Below are 10556 nucleotides of genomic sequence, written 5' to 3'. Positions count from 1 at the left end.
CAAGTTCAATGGCAGACTGGGTAAACAAACAGCCTGGTTTAATGGATAATGCAGAAACTGGCTTTCGCTTGGGACTAAGCAGAGATTCTTTAGCAGAAGAATAGCTTGCAAATGGGGTTAGCACAAATCGATATGTTGTCTTCTGCTTGTCTCTTGTTCTCTAGCAGGGACCCAAGCGATACCTCGTTTGCCTACACAAGTCACTATTTCAAAAACAAAAAATTGTGAAGCACATTGGCATAATAAAGCATTATATAAAATGCAGGTATACATACACCTTTTGCAAGTGATATAAGGAATGTACAGTTAAAGCTGTAGACCTTCAAGGGAAAAGTTGTTTTCTGTACTTCACTACTGTGAGCAATACTTCAAATGGACCTTAATGCAAGGGCAAAACAAATGTGCCCATCACAAACTATGCCAAGCAGTTTAACCAGAGCTTTCCTAAGTTTTGCTGCCTTACTCTACATACCTGTCCAGAGGATCACTGGTGACTTCAGTAGTAGTGTCCACAGGCTCAAACACTGTCCATAACTGAAGTACGGTTTTTGCATGGGGCAGTGCAAGGCTACCAGCATTCCAGAAACTGTACTCCCAAAAGAAAGCAGCACCATTGGGAAGGGAGGGAGAATTACCTTCTCTCAGTCACCTAAATGATGAGCAGGGAGATAGGAGACTGCAAAATTGAGATAGTTGAAATCTTTTCTTGGGATAACTGGCACAGCTGGTCAGCTTAATATGCACAGAAATAGGTTTGGAAGCAGTTCTGCTTGAATTATCCCACAGAGACCACTCTGGTGTTGCTATACTTAATACGATACTTGGCAAAATAATCAAAATCTCATGAAGGATTTATTCTGCATATTCCAGCTACAAAGCTACTTCTTCAAGCCTGAATCAGATACTGGCCTTGATGACACTGGATACCAAATTTCAGCACTGAAATTCAAGCCCAACAGTAGGTCCCCCATCTCTGATCCAGGGAAGTAGATTTTAGATTTCAATGACTTCAGTGACGGTGGCACTGTCACCATTACAGCCATAAGGATGTGGAGCGCTTTACGTAAATTAGAAGTGATCCAAAACTTGGCAGCCCATGTCCTAACTTGCACCAAGTCCCACTCACCCACCACCCCTTTGCGCGCTGACCTACATTAGCTTCCGGTTAAGCAACGCCTCAATTTCAAAATTCTCATCCTTCTTTTCAAATCCCTCCATAGCCTCACCCCTCCCTATCTCTAATCTCCTCCAGCCCCACAACCTCTCACCCCCCCCCGGGAGATGTCTGCGTTCCTCAAATTCTGCCATCCTGAACATTCCTGACTGTAATCGCTTAACCATTGGTAGCCGTGCCTTCTGTTGCCTAGGCCCTAAGCTCTGGAACTCCCTGCCGAAACCTCTCCTCCTCTTTCAAGATGCTCCTTAAAAAATACCTCTTTGATCAAGCTTTTGGATACCTGTGCTAATTTCTACTTATGCGGCTCGGTGTCAAATTTTTAATCGCATAATACTCCTGTGAAGCGCCTACGTTAAAGGTGCTATATAAATACAAGTTGTTGCTGTAGAAATCGATCAGGATGGTAGATTTTTCAAAAAAAAACACAATCTACTCCAGTTGAACCATTCCAGTACAGGGGACTTCAGTTTTATCCATCATCCAGTTCTCTCCTCTACCCCTTTCAAAAGGCAATGAATTATACTTGGCTGCAGTTCATTGGATGTTGACAACTCTCCACTTAACATTCTTCATGTGCAAATCTAAACAGTGTCTCTGCAGGGATATTTAGCCATTCAGACATCAAGTCAAGCACTACATTATCCTCACGTGACATTTTCCAATGTATCAGCCACTGGACAGCGAGCAAGCGTGGGAACCTTAGTTCATTCTTCTCATTTTCACACTGAAGCTGAGGAATCTATTTTCTCCTACCATCATCCCATCTGAATCAGGTGAAGTATCACAGACAAGGGATCAAACCAGGTCCTTAATGGTCGAGTATCACATTATAAATCTATTCACTGAGCCATCAAAGGAGCTGACCTAGCTCTTTCAGAGAGGAGGTTTAGTTCAAGAGGGCTTTAGGCTGAATCTTCCCTATTATCCTCCATGTACTTGTACTAATTTATTAAATCTTGTTCCAGGGATGAGGGACTTTAGCTATAAGGTTAGGTTGGAGAAGCTGGGGTTGTTCCCCTTGGAGCAAGAGGCTGAGGGGAGATTTGATAGAGGTGTACAAGATTATGACAGGTTTAGATTAGAAATAGGAGCAGGAGTAGGCCATTTGGCCCCTCGGCCCCTCGGGCCTGCTCCGGCATTCAATAAGATCATTGCTGATCTGATTCTGGTCTCAACACCACTTCCCTGCCTGTTTCCCATAATCCTTGACTCACTTATCATTCAAATATCTGTCTATTTCCACCTTAAATACATTCAATGACTCAGCCTCCAGAGCTCGCTGGGGTAGAGAATTCCAAAGATTCACAACCCTCAGAGAAGAAATTCCTCATTTCGGATTTAAATGGGCAACCCCTTATTCTGAAACTATGTCCCTAGTTCTAGATTCCCCCACGACGGGAAACATCCTCTCTGCATCTACCTGTCAAGCCTCCTCAGAATCATTCTTCTAAACTCCAATGAGTATAGGCCGAACCTGCTCAACTTTTCTTCAGATGACCCCTTCATCTCAGTAATCAACTGAGTGAACCTTCTCTGAACTGCCTCTAATGTAAGTATATCCTTCCTTAAATAAGGAGACCAGTACTGTATGCAGTACTCCAGGTGTGGTCTTACCAATGCCCTGTCCAGTTGTAACAGGACTTCCCTACTTTTATACACCATTCCCCTTGCAATAAAGGCCAACGTTCCATTTGCCTTCCTGATTACTTGATGGACCTGCATGCTAACTTCGTGTGTTTCATGTACAAGAACCCCCAGATCTATCTGCACTGCAGCATTTTGTAATCGCTCCCCATTTAAATAATAAACTTTATTTTTCCTACCAAAATGGATAACCTCACATTTTCCCACATTATAGTCCATCTGCCAAATTTCTGCTCCCTCACTGACATCTACTGGTTCCCCTTTATCCATTCTGATCGTTACATCCTCAAAGAACTCCAGCAAATTTGTCAAACATGATTTCCCTTTCATAAAACCATGCTGACTCTGCTTGACTGCATTATGATTTTCTAAATGTCCCGCTGCTACTTCCTTAATGATGGACTCCAGCATTTTCCCAATGACAGATGTTAGGCTAACTGGTTTTGTGTTTTCTGTCTCCTTCCATCCTTAAATAGGGGTGTTACATTTGCGGTTTTCCAGTCCGCTGGGACCTTTCCAGAATTCAGGGAATTTTGGTAGATCACAACCAATGCATCCATTATCTCTGCAACCACTTCTTTTAAGACTCTATGATGCAGGCCATCAGGTCCAGGACACTTGTCCACCTTTAGATCTATTATTTTACCTAGTACTTTATCTCTAGTGATCGTGATTGTTTGAAGTTCCCCTGTCCACCCCCCAATAGTTCTTTGATTATTAATTATTGGGATGTTTTTAGTGTCTTCTACTGTGAAGACTGATACAAAATATTTGTTCAAAGTTTTTGCCATTTCCCTGTTATGCTATTAATTCTCCTATCTCATCCTCTAAGGGACCCATGTTTGCTTTAGCTACTTGCTTACTGGAGAATATAATCTTTGCTATGAGGAAAGATTGTATAGGCTGGTTTGTTTTCCTTGGAAGAGGAGGCTGAGGGGAGACCTTATTGAGGTGTATAAAATTATGAGGGGCCTAAAGGACCTATTTCCAAGGAGCATAGATTTAAAGTAATTGGTAGGAGGTTTAGAGGGGATGTGAGGGGAAATTTCTTCACCCAGAGGATTGCGGGGGTCTGGAACTCACTGCCTGAAAGGGTGGTAAAGGCAGAAACCCTCACCACATTTAAAAAGTACTTGGATGTGCACTTGAAGTGCCGCAACCTACAGGGCTACGGACCTAGAGCTGGAAAGTGGGACTAGGCTGGATAGCTCTTTGTTGGGCAGCACGTACACGATGGGCCGAAATGACCTCCTTCTGTACTGTAACTTTTTATGATTCTATAAACCTGTTGAAGCTCTGTGTTTTTATATTTCTTACTAGTTTACTCTCATATACTATCTTCTCTGTCTTTGTTCATTGTTTTTTTAGTCGTCCATTGCTGGTTTCTTAAAATTTCCCAATCCTCTGGCCTTCCACTGTTCTTCGCAACATTGTATGCATTAAGATAAGGTAGACAAAGAAAAGCTGTTCCCATTAGCTGATGATACAAGGACTAAGGGACACAGATTTAAGGTTTTGGGCAAGAGATACAGGGGGGATGTGAGGAAGAACTTTTTTACGCAACGAGTGGTGATCACCTGGAACTCGCTGCCTACGAGGGTGATGAAAGCGGAGACGATTAATCATTTCAAAAGGAAATTGGCTGGGCACTTGAGGGAAATAAACTTACAGGGCTTCGGGGATAGAGCAGGGGAATGGAACTGACTGGATTGCTCTACAGAGAGCAGGCCTGTACTCGATGGGCCAAACGGCCTCCTTTTGTGTGCAATAACTATGATTCACGATTAAACCATAGCCAGAGTCTACACACAGGACCTACAGTTTGAGGCTACAACAGAAGTAGGATCATCCTTCCTTCTTTCTGCTCTGAATCTGTAAAGCTCGTTAGTGACCAATATTCCACCACACACCACTGGAGACATGAATATGTGCCTTCAACGTAGATCCTGAAGATAAACTTCATATAATAAATATGTATTTTTTTAAACTCACAACTGGCTTGTATTTTATCCGAAGAAATTCTGCTTACTTAAAACACTTGGAGGTCATTTTTCCCTACCTTCTGGCTCTAAGCGAATACTACCCAAACGGTGATGGACCACACAGACAAAAAGGTACTACTTTATTCTTGGTTAGTGCCAAGTTCATGGATCTCAAAGGACTGGCTTGCTGCAATTGGCCTCAGTACTCCAGGTTGAGAATGGAGAAGGGAAACTATCCAATTCAATAATAACTCAATTGCATTCCCATCCAGTAAACACTTGGTATAAAATGCTTATGTGGGGACATGAGATAAGGACATGATTGGGCTCGGCTCTGTTGCTTACGCAATAGAACAGACAGACGACCCTCCTTGTGTGGTCTCACACATGAAGAATGTGGAACTGTCCCCAAGCAACTGTCAGCGGCAGCAGCAGGAGAAAAGGTAAGACAACTGGAGAACAGTTGCTTCAACGGGGCATTTAGTGAGGGCAGTATACTATAGCAAACCTGCAACAGAAAACACGGTTAGGTGTGTCACAGAACAACTCCAATATAGTTTTACGGTGCAGTTTCATCCATTGTTGTACCAATTTGGAGAGAAGCCGATGGTATGTACTGATGGCTAGAAAAGGGGGAAAAAAATCACAAGCAAATATATGGTCAATTGGCCTCCCAAAAATGTGGTGCCCATTCCATGCAATAATAGGATACAGGACACTCAGGGTGGATATCTTGGCTATGTATGGCCTTTGTAAATGCATTTTTTCAGTGGTCATTTGTTGCTCGACAGTCAGCCATGAGATATTATTTAATTTGATAAATTACTCACTCTCACCCTGTGGGTTCAAGTCCCACTACAGAAACTTGAGCATAACATGTAGGCTGACACTCCAGTGCAGTATTGAGGGAATGCTGTACTGTTGGATATGCCTTCTTTCAGATGAGACGTTAAACTGAGGCGTAAAAGATCCTGTGGCATTATTTTGAAGAGCAGGGGTTTTCTCCCCTGCTCCTGGCCAATATTTATCTCTCAATCAACATCACTAAGATATTATCTGGTCATTATCTCATTGCTGTTTTTGGCACCTTGCTGTGCACAATTTAGCTGTATTTCCTATAACAGTGACTACACTTCATTGGCTGAAGAGCGCTTTGGGATGCCTTGAGAAACCAAAGACACTAAACATATTGGTTATCAAAAAAGTTGAGAATTTAAAACCAACCTCTAGTTTGCACAGCTATGTACTTTACCCAAACTTTAAAATCACCTACTCTTTTTTTCAGCGGATCCCATTTACTTAAAATTCTTTCATCTTCACCGAAACAGAATCGCAACAATGCTTTTTACGAGAGCTTCTGTGATGGGTAACAGATTTAGTACTGTGTAGTACTAATCACGTACTGAAATAAACTGGGGGCGGGGGAAGAAGAGAGAAGACAGGTTGGGAGGAGGAGGGGAGTAATATAGGCTAACACTGTACTAGAGCTGTTATTACAACTGTAATTTTAGACTTTGTACAAATTGTACAGGTAATCTTAGACACATGAAAAAGTAACATACTCACAGACATAAAACACCTACGTATAAAATATAAAGCAGTATAGTAGTTACTAAAATTACATGCTTTCTTATTGCTAGTGATTTTTGCTTTTTTGTACTGTACCACAACTTGTTCTGAGCATATAATTTGCATAAATTATTCAAGTTTAAGAAAAAAATCCACACGTCTTCACTTGATGCTACTGTATAGTTAATATATAAACAAAATTTTCTAAGGTATCTCTTTATTAAAAGAGAAATAAAAATTTCATTTGCAACTGGAATTCTGAGGCCAAATACAAGGGGTTATACCTTGCTTTGTATTAACTATACCAACATAGTACAGCTGCTGTTGGTTAGACCAGAGGAGCCAGATCTGCTGATGTTCACCATATTCACACAATGCCTACATTTTTTTTTAAAAAACTGTTTCTTTCTCTTTTTTTTTTTTAAAAAGGACTATGAATGACCAAAGACTAACATTTATAATTTGTAGCAAAATTTGGTTTATGTAGAAACAAGCCATGTTTGCATTTGGATAGACTGAAATGAGTTAAAGCTAAAATTAAAAAAAGCAAATGATGCTGCAATGTCTGGTCACTTGTTAAAGACCTCACTTTTGAAGTGGTTAATTTGCACAATTTTGTACTTTTTTTTATATACTAAACAGCATTTTTCCTTCTTTATAAACCAGAAAAAAAACTAAACTACAGATAAATTCCCTACCTTGAGCTAGTGCTGCAGATAGGGCTGACAAAGCTGTACAGCGCAATCAAACATACTTACATCTTAGCTCATTTTACAGGTACAGCCATAATCAAGGCACAAAGATCTTCTACAAGTTATTTTCAATAAAGTTGTACAAAATAATACATTTTACAGTCTGTACAAGAATAATAATCCAGCAGTAAAATAAACAAAAATGGAGGGAGGAGAAGGGGAGTGGAGGGGGAAGGGGAGAAAGCCAGGAAGAAGGAACAGGAAAGGGAAATTATTGGACGAAAGTCCAGTTAATGAACAAAGCTGAAAGGTTCATCTGTGGAGAACTAAAACAGTGTGTGTGGTTAATTCTTTCTACAATCACAGGCCAAAAGCAGTTCATCACGTTCTAGGTCCAAGAACTGCCAAAGACTTTTTTTAAAAACTCCCCTCTAAAAAGCCGTGGGGTTTTTATCAGATTTCTTTCTTTATTTTTGCACTGTTCAGCTCTGCAGGGGTTCAGCATCTCCGTTCCACACCTTGTCAGGCCTGGATAACATCACAGAGGAGGTCTAGTCTTCAGCGTGGACTTGGCACCTTTGCGTTTTCTGTTGCTGTGATTGGATACAGGATCGATATTATGGGCTTATGTGAGCCCACAACCGCGCTGATTACCTTGGAACAGTTTTTCCCAATTGTGTGGGGGGGGTTTTTTGTTTTGTTTTGCTTTTTTTTTTTAAATCCTTCAAGTACTCCTTGTTCAGGGTGTTTGGTTTTGTTTTCGGTTTCGTTAAAGCAGTAGGGAAACCCACACGGAAATGGCCATTTAGGTGATGCCATCTCACACTGTCCGGGGACAGAGGCAAGCAAGAAGTGCTGCTGTTGTCCAGCAGGGAGAAAAGTGGAGGGGTGCATTTGGAGAGAGACTGCACCAGTTCTCTTCCACCCTGTGTGGGCAAGTTAAATGAGGAATAAAGAGTCTAAGACACAGAGACAAGTGCTCGCCATCACAATAACTCATACTGACGAAGGTGCATACGTTGAATAATGTCCCGACAGTCATTGAACACCCTGCGGATATTCTCGGTATCCACTGCACATGTGAAATGAGGGTAGCAGTAATGCCTTCCATCGCCGCTTGCTGTGCTGATTCTCTGTAAGGCAAAGGAAGAAAATTACTAACCCTCTTTATAAACAAGATTAAAACAGTTCAAATAAGTTGCAAGAAGCTATTCTACTACAGTCTCACTCTGCAAAACAATTTTCCACCTTTCCACTGGTATAAAATATCCATTCTTTTAATTTTTTTTGTTGTAAGCATCTTTATGCTGTAGGTAAATATTTCATCATATAGCAGCTTTCTTATAACCGTGTATTGCTCTGATGTGCACTAATATAATCCCACAGCAGCCACCACACATTAAAAAAATCCACTCACAGGTATCCTCCACCCTTCAAGATGTAGTTCGGGACCTGGAATATTAGGTCCTTCATTAAAATACCTGTAAACTCATCCCTTTTTGGCATGGAAGTCATCCTCGCTTCGCGGGACTGCCTATGATGATAACAGCTCCCCTTAAACCATGCCTTTCTACCCTGGGCTCCACTAGTGGATCTTGGGGGCTTGCAAGGTCATTTGACCTTTGTCCCAGGTCAGTCATAAAACAAGTTACAACCAACATTTGAAGAACTATATATTTTTTTGTCTCATTTATTTCTGTTCATTGTGTTTTCTGTATTAGTTCAGTTTCTCTTTAGCAGGTAAGAAGTGGAGTATCCAGAAGTGCGCCAATATTTGTAGGAAGCTCTCCACACAGCTTGAAAACTGTCAGTTCTATTTCCCTCACCTTTGCTCTCACCCCTTCCCCTCCCTCTCAGAACCACGACAGGGTTTCCCTTGTCCTCACCTTTTACCCTACCAGCCTCCATGTTAAACGGATCATCCTCCACAATTTCCGCTTCCTCCAGCGTGATCCCACCACCAATCACATCTTCCCCTCCCCTCTCAGCATTCCAAAGGGACCGCACCCTCTGCAACACGCCAGTCCATTCTGCAGTCACCCCCTTCCCACAGCACCTTCCCGTGCAAGCGCACAAGATGCAACAACTGCCCTTTTACCTCCTCCCTTCCCACTGTCCAGGCCCCCCAAATACTCCTTCCAGATGAAACAGTGATTTACTTGTTGTACTTTCAATTTAGTATACTGTATTCGCTGCTCACGATGTGGTCTCCTCTACATTGAGGAGACCAAACGCAGATTGGGTGACCGCTTTGCGGAACACCTCCGTTCAGTGTGTAAGCGTGACCCTGAGCTTCTGGTCGCCTGTCACTTTAATTCTCCACTCCACTCCCACTCTGATATCTCCGTCCTTGGACATGGTTCTAATGAAGCTCAACGCAAGCTCGAGGAACAGCACCTCATCTTTTGTTTAGTCATTTTACAGCCTTCTGGACTCAAAATCGAGTTCAACAATTTCAGAGCATAACCTTTGTCCATCTTTGGCTCTCTCCGGCAACACCCCCCGCCCCAACTTATGTTTTTTTCCTCTTTTTGTCTCCAATGGCAGCTGGTCATTATTCCGCCATTCACACCCTATCCAGATTAACCTTTTTCTAACTTCTGTCATGACCATTTCAATTTGGCCCATTATTCCTTTTGCCCCTCTAATCTGTCCTGCCTTCCACCCTATCACAGACCTTCCCTTTTGTTCTTTCTTCCCCATCCTCTTCCAGTGCTAACAATGTGTTCTTTTCGAACATTCGCCAGTTCTGACGAAGGGTCATCGACCTGAAACGTTAACTCTTCCAAAGATGCTGCCTGGCCCACTGAGATTTCCAGCATTTTGTGTTTTTATTATAGCTTAAAAACTGCTCTCAAATAATCCCATGTTTATTAATTCCTTGATGAGTAAATGCATAGGAAGAGACAATGAAAATGAAGCATCACATATTAAACATTTTCAGCAGATAAGAAACATCCAATTTGTTGAGCTTTTCTGGTTGTCCTGGTCTAGTTTTACTGAACCTTCGTGCTGAGCATCCTTTTAAAGAGCAGGCACATGTGTAGCAGGAAGAGCCATTTAAGGAACCTTCTATGCCCTCCACATGTTTCTTGAAATGCCTCAGCATTGCCTCCACTTGCTCTGAAGAAGGCTTTCCATTAGATAGGAATTTCTATAGTTTGGTCTTCGATTGCAAAGGGAAACTGAAAGAGATTTTAAGAATTAGGAGCAGGAACAGGCCATTCGGCCCCTGGAGCCTGCTCCGCCATTCAATGAGATCATGGTTGATCTATCTCAACTCCACTTTCCTGCACTATCCCCATATCCCTTGATTCCCTTAATATCCACAAGTCTATCGATCCCTGTCTTGAATATACTCAACGACTGAGCCTCCACAGCCCTCTGGGGTAGACAATTCCAAAGATTCACCACCCTCTGAATGAAGAAAACTATTGGGGCAGTTCTATGGTCTGCATTATGTTCATAAATTGGAAGTGATTTCAGATGGCT

General features: G+C 42.0%; 1 protein-coding gene across 3 annotated transcripts in view; it reads right to left on the bottom strand.

The window, feature by feature from the left end:
- Positions 1-7177: 7177 nt before the first annotated feature.
- gnas (GNAS complex locus) overlaps positions 7178-10556 on the bottom strand; it is a 345630-nt gene continuing 342251 nt past the window's right edge. For all 3 annotated transcript variants that reach the window (XM_070895940.1, XM_070895941.1, XM_070895942.1), the window contains exon 12: positions 7178-8197. In XM_070895940.1, coding sequence (XP_070752041.1) covers positions 8051-8197 — 147 coding nt within the window. In that variant the 3' untranslated portion in view covers positions 7178-8050. The remainder of the gene's footprint in view (positions 8198-10556) is intronic.

This window comes from Pristiophorus japonicus, chromosome 12 (genome assembly GCF_044704955.1).
Source record: "Pristiophorus japonicus isolate sPriJap1 chromosome 12, sPriJap1.hap1, whole genome shotgun sequence".
Lineage (NCBI taxonomy): Eukaryota > Metazoa > Chordata > Chondrichthyes > Pristiophoridae > Pristiophorus > Pristiophorus japonicus.
This window is presented reverse-complemented; position numbering and strand designations above follow the sequence as displayed.